Raw genomic sequence first — 18,109 nt, 5'->3', positions numbered from 1 at the left:
GTGGCTTTTCAGCAAAAATGCACCTGCCATTCCTAAAAAGAAGACAGGGTTATAATTCCTGCCTTTCTCTCCCCACTCTTAGAATAGTGGGCCTTCTCCGGGTCCCGTCAACTAAACAATGTCGGTTGGCGGGCCCCAGGGGAAGAGCCTTCTCTGTGGCGGCCCAGGCTCTCTGGAACCAACTCCCCCCGGAGATTAGAACTGCCCCTACTCTCCCTGCCTTCCGTAAAGTTCTTAAAACCCACCTTTGTCGTCAGGCATGGGGGAACTGAAACACCTCCCCCGGCCACGTACAATTTATATATGGTATGTTTGTGTGTGTGTGCTTGTTAATATAGTGGGGTTCTTTTTAAAACTATTTTAAATACTTAAATTTATTGAATCTACTGTATTTGGATTTGTACGATTGTTTATATTTTTGTTGTCAGCCGCCCCGAGTTCGCGGAGAGGGGCGGCATACAAATCTAAATAATAAATAAATAAATAAATAAATAAATAAATAAATAAATAAATAAATAAATAGAGAATAGAATAGAATAGAATGGAAAATAGAGAACAGAATAGAATAGAGAACAAAATATAGAAAAGAGAGAAGAAAATATAGAAGAGAGAATAGAATAGAATAGAATAGAATAGAATAGAGAGTAGAATAGAGAAGAGGAGAAGAGAATATAGAATAGAATATACAATAGAAAATGGATTAGAAAATAGAATAGAATAGAGACTAGACTAGACTAGACTAGACTAGACTAGACTAGAATAGGAATAGAATAGAATAGAATAGAATTCTTTGGTGCAGATTGTCTCAGTGTACATAAAAGAAAAGATACATTAAAACATAATAGAATATATGGAATTAGAATACAGTAGTCCCTCACCTATCGCTGGTGTTACATTCCAGACCCGGCCGCAATAGGTGAAATCCGTGATGGGGAATTTATCGACTGACAGTACTTATTTAAGTATTTATATTGTAATTGTTTGGTAAGTTTTCATTGTTTTAAGTGTTTATAAACCCTTCCCACACAGTATTTATTTTAGATACTGTTGTGATTCAGCCTGAGGCTGCTCAGGGACCGGCTGCATCTCTGCTGGATCCAGGCCCGGAGGAGGAGGACAGTGAACAGGAGGGGGAGGACCAGGCAGATGGGGGAGAGGAAAGTCAGGAAGAGGATGAGGGGGAGCAGCCTGAGAGCCCCGGGGGGGGAGGCTCTCCCCAGCCAGTAGCCTGGCCTCATTGGATGAGGAAGCACAGGCTATAATTGACATGAGACAGCGACGTGCAGCTCAGAGACGGGATCAATTAGAAAGGTATTGGCATCACTGAATTGGCAACAGCTGGGTTTGGGTGTGGTTCTCCTCAGCAGGGTTTAAAAGGCAGGCCCGCCCTTGAAGCCATGTGGAGCGTTATCAACTGCAAGTTCTGTGACCCTGCTTTGCTTCTCGGCATCTCTGATCTTGGCTTGTGGCCTAGAAGACTGGAAGACTTGGGGGAGGTGTATGTTTGTTATCTCCAGCGTTGTTTTTGACAGCAAGAATCCTGTTTTACTTCATGGCCCTCGTGAAACATCTTTGAAGTTTCAGCGTGCTCCTGTGTGTAAGGACATTTTCGGTTACCTGTGTTTGCTTTGAATTCTATAAACTGCCTTTGATTTTTACCAGTGTGTCTGGATTCTCTTTTTGGGTTGGTGTTTGCCTCTGGAGGGACCCAGACAGAACAGATACAGTATTTAAATACAGTATTTACAATTTTAGATTTTTATTTTTTTTTAAACCTGCCGATCGACTTCCTCAGAAACCTGCGATGAATTGAAGCTGCAGTAGGTGAAGCGCGGTATAGCGAGGGACTACTGTAGAATAGAATAGAAAATAGAGAACAGAATAGAATAGAGAAGAGAATATAGAAAAGAGAGAAGAGAATATAGAAGAGAAGAGAATAGAGAATAGAATAGAATAGAATAGAATTCTTTGGTGCAGATGCTCTCAGTGTACATAAAAGAAAAGATACATTAGAATAGAATAGAATGTATGGAAATAGAATAGAATAGAATTTTTATTGGCCAAGTGTGATTGGACACACAAGGAATTTGTCTCTGGTGCAGATGCTCTCAGCACACATAAAATAAAATATACATTTGTCAAGAATCATGTGGTACGACACTTAATGATTGTCGCTTAATGATTGAAGTCACCAGAGCCAACCTTTGCCTTTTCACACCTTTTGCTAAGTGTGTGGGGGAAATAATTAAAATAAAAGCAACCTTTCTTCTCCTGGTGCCGACGTTTTTCACAGGATGACTTCAGGCTCACACTGTGGGAAAAAAACCACTCGGGTGTGATCTCGGCCATTTTCACAGGGGGGGGGGTTTGGAGCTGCCCCCCCAAACCCAACTAAGGTGTTGACTTGGGGTGCCACAGACTGAATGAAGAGAACCTGCCCCCCACCCAAGATGAAGACCACAAATCCAACCACTGAGGTGGGAAGCCTGGCTGAGAATGACACACACACACCCTACACACACACACAACTCTCTTGTGAAATGCTAGAGAAGATGGTGAGGAGAGTTTTATGCGTGAAATCCCAAATGCTGGAGTTTCTCTCTCTCTCTCTCTCCTCCCTTCCTTCCTTTCCCTCTTTCTCCTTATTTCTTCCTTCCTCCCTACCTTTTATTTCCTTCCTTCTTTCCTTCTTCCTTCCCATTTCCTTCCTGCCTGCCTTTCCATCATTCTCCTTCCTTCCTTCCTTTCCATTTCTTCCCTCCCTCCTATTTCCTTCCTCTCTTTTTTCGCCTTCCCATTTCATCCCTGCCTGCCTTTCCATCATTCTCCTTTTTTCCTTCCTTCCTTCCTTCCTTCCTTCCTTCCTTCCTTCCTTCCTTCCTTCCTTCCTTCCTTCCTTCCTTCTGGGAGGACGTTTGTAGTTTCCAGAGACCCTCCTGGGGGGTGGGAGAGGATGCTTTTATTCTTCCCCAGCTCCAGGGAGGTCTTTGGATCCTGAGGAGGGCGAAACACAAGCCTAACGGCCCACCAGAAATTGGGAAAGAGTCCGTTTCTGGTTTCCAGAGGGTCTCCAGGAGGTGGGGGACGCTGTTTTCGCCCTCCCCAGCCATTGAATTATGGGTGTGGGCACTCCTGCATGTATGATAGCACCCATGCACGCTCTTTCGGCACCCGAGGGAAAAAAGTTTCCCCATCACTGCCCTAGACTGAACTAAAGGAACAATGAAATGCTCTGTCCTTTCAATCCTCTCGATCCCAACCATGGGATCCCTCTGTTTTTCCTCCCAGCAACCGATCCCTGGGTTCTCCTTTGCACCCCGGTTTCCCCCTCCAGGATTCAAAAGGTCCTTTCAGCATCCCAGGGAGGATTTGGGGATATTCTGGGCCAAGGTCTCTGCTAGTGGGGGCTCAGGTTAGATATCCCACATTACCAAGCAGTTATTTCTCTCTCTCCCCCCCTTCCTCTGCCTCCCTTTCTGCCTCTCTCCCGCTTGCCACTTCCCCCTCCCTTTCTCTCACCCTCTCCCTTTCTCTCTCACTCCCTCTCTCCCTCTTTCTCTCTTTCTCTCCCTCTCTCCCTTTCACTCTTCCCCCTCTCTCCCTCCCTTTCTCTTTCTCTCCCTTTCTCTCTCCCTCTCTCCCTTTCACTCTTCCCCCTCTCTCCCTCCCTTTCTCTCTCTCCCCCTCCCTTTCTCTCTCCCTCTCTCCCTCCCTCCCTTTCTCTCTTTCTCACTCCCTCTCTTTCTCTCTCACTCTCTCTTTCTCTCTCCCTCTCTCCCTCCTGATGTCTCTCTCCCCCTCCCTCTCTCCCCCTCCCTCCCTATCTCTCTCCCACATATTCTCTCCCAGTCCCCATCCCTCCCATTCTCTTTCATTCCCTCCCATTCTCTCTCTCCCCCTCCCTCCCCCTCTCTTCCTCCCTCCCTCCCTTTCTCTCTCCCCCCCTCCCCCTCCCTTTCTCTCTCTCTCTCTCATTTTACCACCCGGAAGTGTTTGGAGTCGCCCCCTTCCAAACGTGCCCCCTCCGTGCTTCACCGAGCTGTGACTCTTTTGAACAGCTCCCCACCCCACACCCCCGCTGACGATCCCCGGGAGCAGCTGTCTCTCCCTCCCTCCCTCCCTCCCCCCCCCCATCCTCCCCTCCGGGGCTCTCCAGAGCCTCCGCACCCCCGAACCAAGCCCGGCCGGTCGTGTAGAAACGTCGCGGGGGCGGCTGCTCCTCTCGCGGGGCTCCGGGGAACCCCCCCTCCCTTCCACACACACTCCTCCTCCTCCTCCTCGCTTCCCTCCATCATTCCCCCCCCCCATTTCTCGCGCCTGCAGTTCCGCGTCCGTCCAGGCGGGGCCGCTGCGGAGCGTCCTCCTCCTTTTGTGGTCCTGATGCTGCGAGCGCCGCTTCGCCTCCCTCCGCATCTCTGGCCGCCGCCCGCAGCTCCCGCCGTCTCCGCGCCCGCCCGCAGCATCCTCTCCCCCTCGGGGCGCCCCGCCCGCCCGCCCGGCCGCGTCGGGACCCGGGGCATGGCCAGACTGCCGGCCAGCGAGTCCAGGCGGCCGGCGCAGCCCCAGCAGCAGCCGCCCCGCGCCTCCCCCATGAGCGGCGGCGCTGACCCGGAGGGCATGAAGGACCTGGATGCCATCAAGCTCTTCGTGGGCCAGATCCCCCGCAACCTGGAGGAGAGGGACCTCAAGCCCCTCTTCGAGCAGTTCGGCCAGATCTACGAGCTCACCGTGCTCAAGGACCGCTACACCGGCATGCACAAAGGTAGGGCGGTGGGAAACAGCCCCCCCTCCATCCCTCCCCACCTCTTTCATTCTCACCCCCCCCCCCCCTATTCCTCCTCCCCATCCCTCCCTCCTCTCCTCCCCTCTGCCCTTCCTCTCCCACCCGGCCTTTTCTCTCCATTGAAACACGATGGACTACAAATCCCATCATATCAGGACAATTGGGGGGGGGGGCGGGGGAGGAGCCCCAGGTTGGAGAATGGCCACTCTCCTCCTCCCGATGCTCTCTGCTCACACTCACACCTCGCTTCCCCCTCTTCGGTTGGGTTTCCTGCAGCCTTTCTCTCCTTTCAACATCTCCATCTTTTTTTTGTTGCTTTTGACAGCCTCTCTTCCTCCTTCCTCGTTTCCTCTTCGATTCGTTCCCCCCGTTCTTTCTTTCATTCCGGCCACCCGGCTGGCGCTCGACACACGTCTGCGCACACCACCCACACATGTGCGTTTTCCTCTCTCTCTCTCACACACACACACAAAAGCACACACCTTCCCTTTTCTGCCCAGCTGTTACTCAAAGATGTCCCATCCTATTTTTTATTGCAAACCAAACAACGACCCCTTTTCTTTCCAGCCATTTTATTTCACGTTTGCCCCCAGCCCTTGGTCAGCTCTTGGGGTGCACCGTGGCAAGCCCACTCACACCTACACAAACACACAGGCCTGACACACTATTTTTCCCCCTCCAACCATGATTTTAAGAAGCTGGGCAGGCCCTGTGTTCGGTATCAGCTGGGCTCTATTCTACTGCTTGCAAATTAAAATGGTCGGAAAGAAGGCCCTAGACCTCATATCAGCTGAGCTTCTTTCTTTCTCAACCCACAACCCACCTCTTTGTAGAGGTTTATTTTTTTAAAAGAAGAGGGAGTCAACCTATTCTCCCAAGCACCTGAAGGCAGGAGGAGAAACAATGGGTGAATAATCAAGGAGAAAAGCCACCTAGAACTAAGGAAGAATAGTGACAGGGATTTTGTGTGTCTAGTCTAAGGATTTGGGGTGACATGATAGCAGTCTTCCAATATCTAAGGGGCTGCCACAAAAAAGAAGGAGGTCCACTTATTCTCCAAGGCGGATGGAATCGAATCAAGCAGAGATCCATCCTAGAGGTAAGGAGAAATTTCTTGACAGCGAGAACAATTAACCAGTGGGACGACTGGAGAAACATTGGTCTGAAATTTAGAAGGGTTTCCTGCTAGAGCAGGACTAGAAGACCCCCAAGGTCCCTTCCAACTCTGTTATTATCCAGAGGCCTTTCTCACAACAATTCTGTCTCAACCTCTTCGGTCATCTTCACATTACTTTTTTTAAACAAATTCCTGCACCCAAATTCCATTTCTTGTCTCCCTCCCCCAAATTTCTGCTGCCAACCTATCATTTTATGGTTTTTTTCCCCACCCTGCCTTCAGGCCACTCCCTTCCAACTCTCTCCTGTATTTCAATGTGTTTTTAAAGGTTATTATCATATATTATATTATATTATATTATATTATATTATATTATATTATATTATATTATATTATATTATATTATATTATATTATATTATATTATATTATATTATATTATATTATATTATATTATATTATATTATATTATATTATATTATACTATATTATATTTTATATATTATATTATATTATATTATATTATATTATATTATATTATATTATATTATATTATATTATATTATATTATATTATATTATATTATATTATATTATATTATATTATATTATATTATATTATATTATATTATATTATATTATATTATATTATATTATATTATTTATTAGATTTGTATACCGCCCCTTTCCGTAGACTCGGAATTTATATTTATTTTATATTATATTATATTATATTATATTATATTATATTATATTATATTATATTATATTATATTATTTTATATTATATTATATTATATTATATTATATTATATTATATTATATTATATTTATTATATTATATTTATTATATTATATTATATTATATTATATTATATTATATTATATTATTTATTTATTTATTTATTTATTTATTTATTTATTAGATTTGTATGCCGCCCCTTTCCGTAGACTCGGAATTTATATTTATTTTATATTATTATATTATAATTATAATTATAATTATAATTATAATTATAATTATTATTATATTATATTATATTATATTATATTATATTATATTATATTATATTATATTATATTATATTATATTATATTATATTATATTATATTATATTATATTATATTATATTATATTATATTATATTATATTATATTATATTATATTATATTATATTATATTATATTATATTATATTATATTATATTATATTATATTATATTATATTATATTATATTATTATGTCAATACAACACAGCAAATGAGATCACTATGCTAGATTTCATATTTCATCACCAGTCGGGTGCTTCCCAAGCACCTAGGACTGCGTGATGTAGTGGGGAATTATGTTTGCCGATCCCAGTAAAGCAGCTTTTGCAATTGACAGATGGAGATTTTGTCAATTCCAATGGTTTTCAAATGTCCACTGAGATCCTTTGGCACTGCGCCCAGCGTGCCAAGTTCCACTGGGACCACTTTCACTGGCTTATGCCAGAATCGTTGTTATTATTATTATTATTATTATTATTATTATTATTATTATTATTACTACTACTACTACTACTACACAATCCTAGATGCTTGGGAAGTGTTAAACTTGTGATATTGTGATACAAAATATAAATCTTGTTTGCTTTATATTACCGGCTTTGATAGATGATGATGATGGTGATGATGATTAAAAAAAAATAATTTGAAAAAACTGGAAGATTTGTGAAAGCAGAGGGAATGCGGTTGCATTTTAAAAATATATTTTTTCATTTAAGAAACAAACACAAATCAGGGAAAAGGATCTTGGTAGATTAGCCTAGTTGATCTGAGCTAAATACAAGTGTTTTGGGGGGTTTTAAAATTAGGTTTAAGAAAATAAAAACCTTATAGAGATTCAGAGTCTTAGGGCAATAATGATAAACCTTTTGGGCTTGTCTTGTCAACATTTATTTATTTTGGGGGGGGGAGGCCAGTAAGGGGCGTACATAAGTGCACTGGTGGGCCTTTCGTCCCCTTTCCAATTGTCTTTCCTCTCTTTCACCTATCTTATATATTCTCTCCCTTTCATATATCCTCTCCTCTAAGTTCACTTTCACCCTCATTTATATTACCACATGTCTATTTTTCTTCCTATGTATTTGTGTATTGGACAAATGAATACATAAAAATAAAGTAAACTTAGATTTTGTTGGCGTGGCACCAACACACAAACAAAATACTTTGTGAATACTATCATCTGTCATGGCCAAATTGTGTCGATAGGTTAGGTATGTATGTTGATTGATTGGCTACTTGTGGGTTTTTTAAATAGGATTTTATTGCTTTATTATTTTAATGTTTATTTTTAATATTAATATTGTCTTCTTCTACTATTGTATTATATTGTGTTTTATATTGTTGTAAGTCCCATGGGATTGGATGGCATAGAAGTCAAGAAGACTTAGAAGATACGGTAGATATGGTAGATAGATACAATAGATAGATTAGAGATAGGGATGAATGGATGGATGGATGAATAAGAATAAATAGTTGAGAGAGACAGACAGACAGACAGACAGACAGAAAAAGATGAGATGTTAGACAATGAATGGTTGGCTGGCTAGCTGGCTGGCTGGATGGCTGGCTGGCTGGCTGGCTGGCTGGCTGGCTGGATGGCTGGATGGATGGATGGATGGATGAGGAGAGGGATAGATGATAGTCCCTAGAACTTTAGGGCTGGAGGGGATCTTGGAGGTCATCTAGTCCAACTCTATTCCCAAGGCAGGAGTCCCCACAATATCCTGGACAAATGAATGTCCAATCTTTTCTTGAAATTCTAGAGCGATGGGGCACCTGAAGATGGCCTTCAGGCCAACTTCTCACCTGCAACAGGTTGGTCGCCCTTATTTGCTAAAAGATGCTCTTAAGTCATAAAACAAAGATCGAACCATTGAATATCAACTGTTGGGCAGTGAAAAATAGAAATAGAATACAGTGGTACCTCTACCAAAGAATTTAATTCGTTCCGTGACCAGGTTCTTAAGTAGAAAAGTTTGTAAGTAGAAGCAATTTTTCCCATAGGAATCAATGTAAAAGCAAATAATGCGTGCAAACCAATTAGGAAAGAAATAAAAGCTTGGAATTTGGGTGGGAGGAGGAAGAGGAAGAGGACAGTCACTGCCCAGAGCGAAGGGACTGTTTCTTTTCTCTGGGCATTGGCAGAGGTTTATTCCTTCTCCAAGCGCCCAGAGAAAGGAAAATGCTTCGTTTGCTCTGGGCTGCCAAAGCCTCCTAAAGCGCCACCGAAAGGCTCCTCTGGCAGCCCAGAAAAGCCCGAGATAGAAACATAGAAACATAGAAGACTGACGGCAGAAAAAGACCTTATGGTCCATCTAGTCTGCCCTTATACTATTTCCTGTATTTTATCTTACAATGGATATATGTTTTCCCAGGCATGTTTAAATTCAGTTCCTGTGGATTTACCAACCATGTCTGCTGGAAGTTCATTCCAAGGATCTACTACTCTTTCAGTGAAATAATATTTTCTCACGTTGCTTTTGATCTTTCCCCCAACTAACTTCAGATTGTGTCCCCTTGTTCTTATGATCATTTTCCTATTAAAAACACTTCCCTCCTGAACCTTATTTAACCCTTTAATATATTTAAATGTTTCGATCATGTCCCCCCTTTTTCTTCTGTCCTCCAGACTATACAGATTGAGTTCATGAAGTCTTTCCTGATACGTTTTATGCTTAAGACCTTCCACCATTCTTGTAGCCCGTCTTTGGACCCGTTCAATTTTGTCAATATCTTTTTGTAGGTGAGGTCTCCAGAACTGAACACAGTATTATTCCAAATGTGGTCTCATCAGCGCTCTATATAAGGGGATCACAATCTCCCTCTTCCTGCTTGTTATACCTCTAGCTATGCAGCCAAGCATCCTACTTGCTTTTCCTACTGCCCGACCACACTGCTCACCCATTTTGAGACTGTCAGAAATCACTACCCCTAAATCCTTCTCTTCTGAAGTTTTTGCTAACACAGAACTGCCAATGCAATACTCAGATTGAGGATTCCTTTTCCCCAAGTGCATTATTTTACATTTGGAAACATTAAACTGCAGTTTCCATTGCTTTGACCATTTATCTAGTAAAGCTAAATCATTTACCATATTACAGACCCCTCCAGGAATATCAACCCTATTGCACACTTTAGAGTCATCGGCAAATAGGCAAACCTTCCCTACCAAACCTTCCCCTATGTCACTCACAAACATATTAAAAAGAATAGGACCCAGAACAGACCCTTGTGGCACACCGCTTGTAACCTGTCTCTGCTCAGAATACTCGCCATTAACAATAACTCTCTGATGTCTATGCTTCAGCCAGCTTGAAATCCACTGAACTATCCAGGGATTAAGTCCAATCTTCACTAATTTATCTATCAGCTCTTTATGTGGAACCGTATCAAAGGCTTTGCTGAAGTCCAGATAGGCAATATCCACGGCACCACCTTCATCCAACACCTTTGTGACATAGTCAAAGAAATCAATGAGATTAGTCTGACATGATTTGCCTTCAGTAAAGCCATGCTGATTTGGGTCCAATAAGTTATTGTTTTTTAGCTGCTGATTTATCCTCTTTTTGAGTAGAGTCTCCATCATTTTAACTATAACTGATGTCAAGCTAACTGGCCTGTAGTTACCAGCTTCTTCTCTACTGCCCAGATGGCTGGGATTAAAGGGGGAATGGCAGGAAACTGGCCGGGCGTTCGTGCCACTCTCAAATTTCCTGGGAAATATTTCCAGGCTCGGGTTTTTAAGTAGAAAATGGTTCTTAAGAAGAGGCAAAAAAATCTTGAACACCTGGTTCTTATTTAGAAAAGTTCTTAAGTAGAGGCGTTTTTAAGTAGAGGTACCACTGTACCTGGGAGGGACCTTGGAGATCTTCTAGTCGAGCCCTCTGCTCATAGCAGCAGACCCTACCATTTCAAACAAGTATCTGTCCAGTCTCTTCTTTAAAAATCTCCAATGTTAGAGCACTCACAACTTTTGGTGGCAAGCTGTTCCACTGATTAATAGTCCTCACTGTTAGGAAATTTCTCCTGAATTCCAGGTTTATTTATTTATGTTATTTATTTATTTATTAGATTTGTATGCCGCCCCTCTCTGAAGACTCGGGGCGGCTAACAACAATATAAAAAGACAATGTAAACAAATCTAATATTAAAGATAATCTTAAAAAACCCCATTTAAAGAACCACTCATACATACAAGCATACCATGTATAAATTCTATAAGCCAAGTGGGAAGGGAAATTTCAATTCCCCCATGCCTGACGACAGAGGTGGGTTTTAAGGAGCTTGCGAAAGGCAAGGAGGGTGGGGGCAACTCTGATATCTGGGGGGATCTGGCTCCAGAGGCTCGGGGCCGCTGCAGAGAAGGCTCTTCTCCTGGGTCCCGCCGAACGACATTGCTTAGTCGACGGGACCTGGAGAAGGCCAACTCTGTGGGACCTAACCGGTCGCTGGGATTCGTGCGGCAGAAGGCGGTCCCGGAGATATTCTGGTCCGATGCCATGAAGGGCTTTATAGGTCATAATCAACACTTTGAATTGTGACCAGAAATTGATCGGCAACCAATGCAGACTGCGGAGTGTTGGTGTAACATGGACATACCTTGGGAAGCCCATGATTGCTCTCGCAGCTGCATTCTGCACGATCTGAAGTTTCCGAACACTTTTCAAAGGTAGCCCCATGTAGAGAGCGTTACAGTAGTCGAGCCTCGAGGTGATGAGGGCATGAGTGACTGTGAGCAGTGAGTCCCAGTCCAAATAGGGCCGCAACTGGTGCACCAGGCGAACCTGGGCAAACGCCCCCCTCGCCACAACTGAAAGATGGTTCTCTAATGTGAAGTGTGGATCGAGGAGGACGCCCAAGTTGTGGACCTTCTCTGAGGGGGTCAATAATTCCCCCCCCCAGGGTGATGGACGGACAGATGGAATTGTCCTTGGGAGGCAAAACCCACAGCCACTCCGTCTTGTCTGGGTTGAGTTTGAGTCTGTTGACACCCATCCAGGCCCCAACAGCCTCCAGGGTCCAGGCACCGGCACATCACTTCCACTGCTTCGTTGATTGGACATGGGGTGGAGATGTACAGCTGGGTATCATCAGCGTACTGATGATACCTCACTCCATGCCCTTGGATGATGGACTTCCAGTTTGCCTGTTGGACTGTTTTTTGCACTTTGGAGGCTTTAGGGAAGAATGCAGCTGCGAGAGCTATTATGGGCTTCTCTAAGTATGCCCATATTACTCCAACTCTCCGCAGTCTGCATTGGTTGCCGATCAGTTTCCGGTCACAATTCAAAGTGTTGGTTATGACCTATAAAGCCCTTCATGGCACCGGACCAGAATATCTTCGGGACCGCCTTCTGCCGCACGAATCCCAGCGACCGGTTAGGTCCCACAGAGTCAGCCTTCTTCGGGTCCCGTCGACTAAACAATGCCGTCTGGCGGGACCCAGGGGAAGAGCCTTCTCTGTGGGGGCCCCAACCCTCTGGAACCAGCTCCCCCCTGAGATTAGGATTGCCCCCACACTCCCTGCCTTTCGTAACCTCCTTAAGACCCACCTCTGCCGTCAGGCATGGGGGAACTAAAACATCCCCCCCTTGCCCATGTTGTTTTTGCCATTTGACTGTGTGCCTGTTTTTTATATTTATTGGGGCTGTTTTTATGAATTTATTAATTTTAAATTGTAGTTAGATTGGTGGGCATTGGATTTGTTGTTATGTACTGTTTTTTATTGTTGTTGTGAGCCGCCCCGAGTTTGCGGAGAGGGGCGGCATATAAATCCAATAAATCTAATCTAATCTAATCTCCTAAAGCCTCCAGAGGGCAACAAAGGTGCCCAATGGGCAAACTTGAAGTCTGTTTCTCGTCGTCTTCTTCTTTATATAAATTTCTTTATGTGTTTTTGAAATTTTCCAAAAATCACAGTAAATTATTAAGCAATTCTACATTTGCTTATTTACAGTTGATTTCCTATTTAAACCTCATAGTTAGAAACATAGAAGAAGACATAGAAGTTACATACAATATTTACAACATTCAATGTCTTTGTTTCCTTTTCCCTTTTTTTTCTTGTTTCTATTATGTCGTGATATTCTGAGATGGGGTTGTCCATTTGTCCATTTCTGCGCTATCATAAATTATCTTGATTATTCAACATTTCATAAGTGGGTATTTTGAGCAGACACAATTCTTGCAGCCATTGTAATATGTAGCATCAAATATTTAAGATTTTTTTTCTATATTGATTTTTGAATATTCCCAGTAGAAGATGCCTGGTGCACCAGTTGTACCAGTTTGGACCGGGAATCACTGCTCACAGTCACTCATGCCCTCATCACCTCGAGGTTCGACTACTGTAACACTCTCTACATGGGGCTACCTTTGAAAAGTGTTCGGAAACTTCAGATCATGCAGAATGCAGCTGCGAGAGCAATCATGGGCTTTCCCAAATATGCCCATGTCACACCAACACTCCGCAGTCTGCATTGGTAGCCAATCAGTTTCCAGTCACAATTCAAAGTGTTGGTAATGACCTATAAAGCCCTACATGGCATCAGACCAGAATACCTCCGAGATCATTTTCGCCGCACAAATCCCAGCGACCAGTTAGGTCCCGCAGAGTTGGCCTTCTCCGGGTCCCGTCGACTAAACAATGTCATCTGGTGGGACCCAGGGAAAGAGCCTTCTCTGTGGCAGCCCCGACCCTCTGGAACCAGCTCCCCCCAGAGATCAGAATTGCCCCCACCCTCCTCGCCTTTTGTAAGCTCCTTAAAACCCACCTCTGTCATCAGGCGTGGGGGAATTGAGATATTCCTTTCCCCCCAGGCCTATACAATTTATGCATGGTATGTTTGTTTGTTTGTGTGTATGTTTGGTTTTTAATAAGGGTTTTTAGTTATTTTAAATATTAGATTTGTCATACACTGTTTGATTATTGTTGTTAGCCGCTCCGAGTCTACGGAGAGGGGCGGCATACAAATCTAATAAATAAATAATAAATAAATAAATAAGATGGCTGTTGAATGAATGTTTTTTATACTACAGTATTGGTGTTTTAATTATTAGGTTTAGTGTTAGGTTGGGTTTCACTCGTTATATTTTATTCTATTGTAAGCTGTGCCGAGTCTGCGGAGAAGGGCAGCATAGGAATTCGACTAAATAAATAAATAAAATAAAGTACCGCGGTAAATTCTACAGTTATACCTGTAATTCGTAATAGCCAGTTGTTGTAGCCACTTTATGATAAGGCAGCACTTTTAGCCTGGATTAGGAAAGTCTGTTATTCTGAACTTCCGGTTTGTCCCTTGGGCTGTTTTTCACCATCCGAAGGCTTCAGGGGTCTGGAGGCTTCAGTGAAGCCTATCCGCATGGATGGGAGGGATTGTGGATTGAACACACAAGGAATTTGTCTTTGGTGCATAAACTCTCAGGGTACATAAAAGAAAAGATACATTTGTAGAATAGAATAGAACAGAATAGAATAGAATAGAATTCTTTATTGGCCAAGTGTGGATTGAACACACAAGGAATTTGTCTTTGGTGCAGATGCTCTTAGTGTAAATAAAAGAAAAAGAGACATTTGTCAAGAATCATGAGGTAAAACCAGTCAGGTACACAGAACCGGTAGAAAATTTTTGAATTGTTTTCCTTTGCTTCCCCCTTCTGGGCTCTTGGTATGTTTTTCCAATCACAGTAAATGAGGTTGAATGTGTATAATTATAGCAGTGCGGACGTGTGTGTGTGTGTACATACACATACAGTTTATATAGTAGAAATGTATATTTTTGTGTGCCTGTATAATATGTATGTACACATGTGACATATATACATAGAATTAAAGAGCACATTTTGCACATTCAGTAATAGTAAATAGAGAGGGAAATTGTATCTCTTGGAGGCGAGGAGAGGCCAGGCACCCTAAGCCTAACCTTTGATGTGAGTGACGTCAAATTGGCCACCGTTAAGCCAGTCACATGACCTTTAAGCCACTCCCAGCTGGTCACATGACTGGCAAGTGACACCCCAAAAATACGCCATGGCCACAGTGTGGTAGTAAAATTTTTGTAGTGTTTCACTGGGCGAGACAGTGGGATAGTAGGTTTATGCGCTATTCATTGAAAATTGTTTTTTTAATTGTCCTTCCTTCTCTAGTATCTTAATATGATCCTTAATTACATTTAAAATAGGAAATAATTAAATAGTATGTTTTTACCCATAAATTATTATTACTATTTATTAGATTTGTATGCCGCCCCTCTCCGCAGTGATAAAAACAGTATAAAATGACAAATCTAATATTAAAAGTCTATAATAATAAATCTAACATTAAAAGTCTAAAAAAAACCCATTGTTTAAAAATCATACATACAACATACCGTACATAAAACTACAAAGGCAAGGGGAGATGTCTCAGTTTCCCCCATGCCTGACGGCAGAGGTGGGTTTTAAGGAGTTTACGAAAGGCAAGGAAGGTGGGGGCAATCCTAATCTCTGGGGGGGAGCTGGTCCAGAGGGTTGGGGCCGCCACAGAGAAGGCTCTTCCCCTGGGTCCCGCCAGCCGACATTGTTTAGTCAATGGGACCCAGAGAAGGCCAACTCTGTGGGACCTAACCGGCCGCTGGGATTTGTGCCGGCAGAAGGCAGTCTCGCAGATATTCTGGTCCGGTGCCATGAAGGGCTTTATAGGTCATAACCAACACTTTGAATTGTGACTGGAAACTGATCGGCAACCAATGCAGACTGCGGAGTGTTGGTGTAACATGCGCATATCTAGGGAAGCCCATGATTGCTCTCGCAGCTGCATTCTGCACATCTGGAGTTTCCGAACACTCTTCAAAGGTAGTCCCATTACAGCAGTCGAACCTCGAGGTGATGAGGGCATGAGCGACTGTGAGCAGTGACTCCCCGGTCCAAATAGGGCCGCAACTGGTGCACCAGGCGAACCTGGGCAAACGCCCCCCTCGCCACAGCCGAAAGATGTTTCTCTAATGTCAGCTGTGGATCGAGGAGGACACCCAAGTTGCGGACCCTCTCTGAGGGGGTCAATAATGCCCCCCCAGGGTTATCGACAGACAGATGGAATTGTCCTTGGGAGGCAAAACCCACAGCCACTCCGTCTTATCAGGGTTGAGTTTGAGTCTGTTGACACCCATCCAGACCCCAACAGCCTCCAGGCACCGGCACATCACTTCCACTGCTTCGCTGACTGGACATGGGGTGGAGATGTACAGCTGGGTATCATCGGCATATTGATGATACCTCACCCCATGCCTCTGGATGATCTCATAGATGCTTTAATCATTTTAATCATTATCTAGAACTGAACTTTTATAGCAATTAAAGAAAATGGAGCTACTTGCCTACTCTGTTATCGTCCTGAATATTGTGAATTTAGTACAAAACTTTAAAATGTTCCTGTGCTCCTGAACTAATAACGCTGTCATCATTTGTCCTTTTTGGGGCTATTCAAATAATGGGACTTAAATCAGAGTCCAAGCGCCTATTTGAAAATTTATCTTGGTCAGTAAGCCACTCCCACCCAGTCACATGACCTTTAAGCCACCCCCAGTCACATGATTGTCAAACCACTCCCACCTGGTCACATGGCCAGAAAGCCACTCCTACCCAGTGGAATGACCACCAAGCCACACCCACAAAATAAGCCACACCCATCACTGAGTGGGGCTTAGGTGTGGGCACATACATGTGCTGGCACACATGAGTGTGGTAGCGCATGCGCACATGGTGTTAACAAAACAACAAAAGCATAAGCATTTCATCCAGTAAGCCCCTCTAACCAACAATCATGGTTAATTTGATTTATGTTTTTCCTTGTACATTTTTTGCAATTTATGCTTTTATTATATGCCTTTATTCAGAGGTTACAAACCTCCCAGGGTCAATTTGGCGAGATGAGCATTGTAGAAATTTAATAAAACATATACATTCGATACCTAAAGAAATCCACCTGATTTAGCTATTGCTGCATCATGTGGCAAGGAGTTCCACAGGCTTAAATTAATACCCTGAACTTGGGAGAGAATGAATTATTTTGGTTTTGGAGGGGCAGGAAAATTATTTCTGGCGTTGGAAATCGGGATCGGAGCTTTTAATTTTGCCATCTTCTCTCTGGCGCTTCCAATACTAATTTTGGCTCCACCATCCTGGTTCATCGAAACACTCATCGTATTCAGAAGTCCCAGTTGGGTGAAATAAATCCCCCAGGATGTCGGTTGAACAGCTGGGAAATGCCAAAATACGTGGCGGGGGGGGTTGATTTTGCCTTGCGAATTCTGCAGACAGGGTGTGTGTGTGAGAGAGAGAGAGGGAGAGAGAGAGAGAGAATGAGAGAGAGAGAAAATGAGATAGAGAGAGAGAGAGAGAGAAAATCAGAGAGAGAGAGAGAATGGGAGAAAATGCGAGACAAAGAGAGAGAGAACAAGAGAGAGAGAGAAAGAAAGAGAAAGAGAGAGAAAGAGAAAGCTAGATAGAAAGAAAAAGAGAGAGAATGAGAGAGAGAGAAAATGAGAGAGAGAGAGAGAACAAGAGAATGAGAGAAAGAGAACGAGAGAGAGAGAGAAAGAGAGAGAGAAAGAGAGAGAGAGAATGAGGGAGAGAGAGAAAGTAAAAGAGAGAGAGAGAGAACAAGAGAGAGAGAGAAAGAGAAAGATAGACAGAGAGAACAAGAGAGAGAATGAGAGAGAGAATGAGAGAAAATGAGAGAAAGAACAAGAGAAAGAGAGATGAAGAGAGAGGTAGAGAGAGAGAGAACAAGAGAGAGAGAGAAAAGCGAGAGAGAGACTGAGAGAGAAAGAGAGAAAGAGAGATGAAGAGAGAGAACAAGAGAGAGAGAGAAAAAGCACGAGAGAGAACATAAGAGAGAACGAGAGAGAACAAGAGAGAAGAGAGAGAGATGAAGAGAGAGAACAAGAGAGAGAGAGAACAAGAGAGAGAGAGAAAGAGAGAGAGAGAGAGATGAAGAGAGAGAACAAGAGAGAGAGAGAACAAGAGAGAGAGAGAAAAAAGCGAGAGAGAGAGAAAGAGAGAAAGAGACTGAGAGAGAAAATGAGAGAAAGAGAGCCAGAGAGAGAGAGATGAAGAGAGAGGTAGAGAGAGAGAGAACAAGAGAGAGAGAACAAGAAAGAGAGAAAAGCGAGAGCGAGAGAAAGAG

General features: G+C 43.2%; 1 protein-coding gene across 1 annotated transcript in view; it reads left to right on the top strand.

Annotated features, from left to right (window-relative positions):
- Positions 1-4,518: 4,518 nt before the first annotated feature.
- The window catches only part of CELF5 (CUGBP Elav-like family member 5), a 75,246-nt gene continuing 61,655 nt past the window's right edge, over positions 4,519-18,109 (top strand). Inside the window, exon 1 of the mRNA XM_070732208.1 lies at positions 4,519-4,762. Within this exon, the coding sequence (XP_070588309.1) occupies positions 4,519-4,762 (244 nt within the window). The remainder of the gene's footprint in view (positions 4,763-18,109) is intronic.

This window comes from Erythrolamprus reginae, chromosome 1, assembly GCF_031021105.1.
Source record: "Erythrolamprus reginae isolate rEryReg1 chromosome 1, rEryReg1.hap1, whole genome shotgun sequence".
NCBI lineage: Eukaryota > Metazoa > Chordata > Lepidosauria > Squamata > Dipsadidae > Erythrolamprus > Erythrolamprus reginae.
This window is presented reverse-complemented; position numbering and strand designations above follow the sequence as displayed.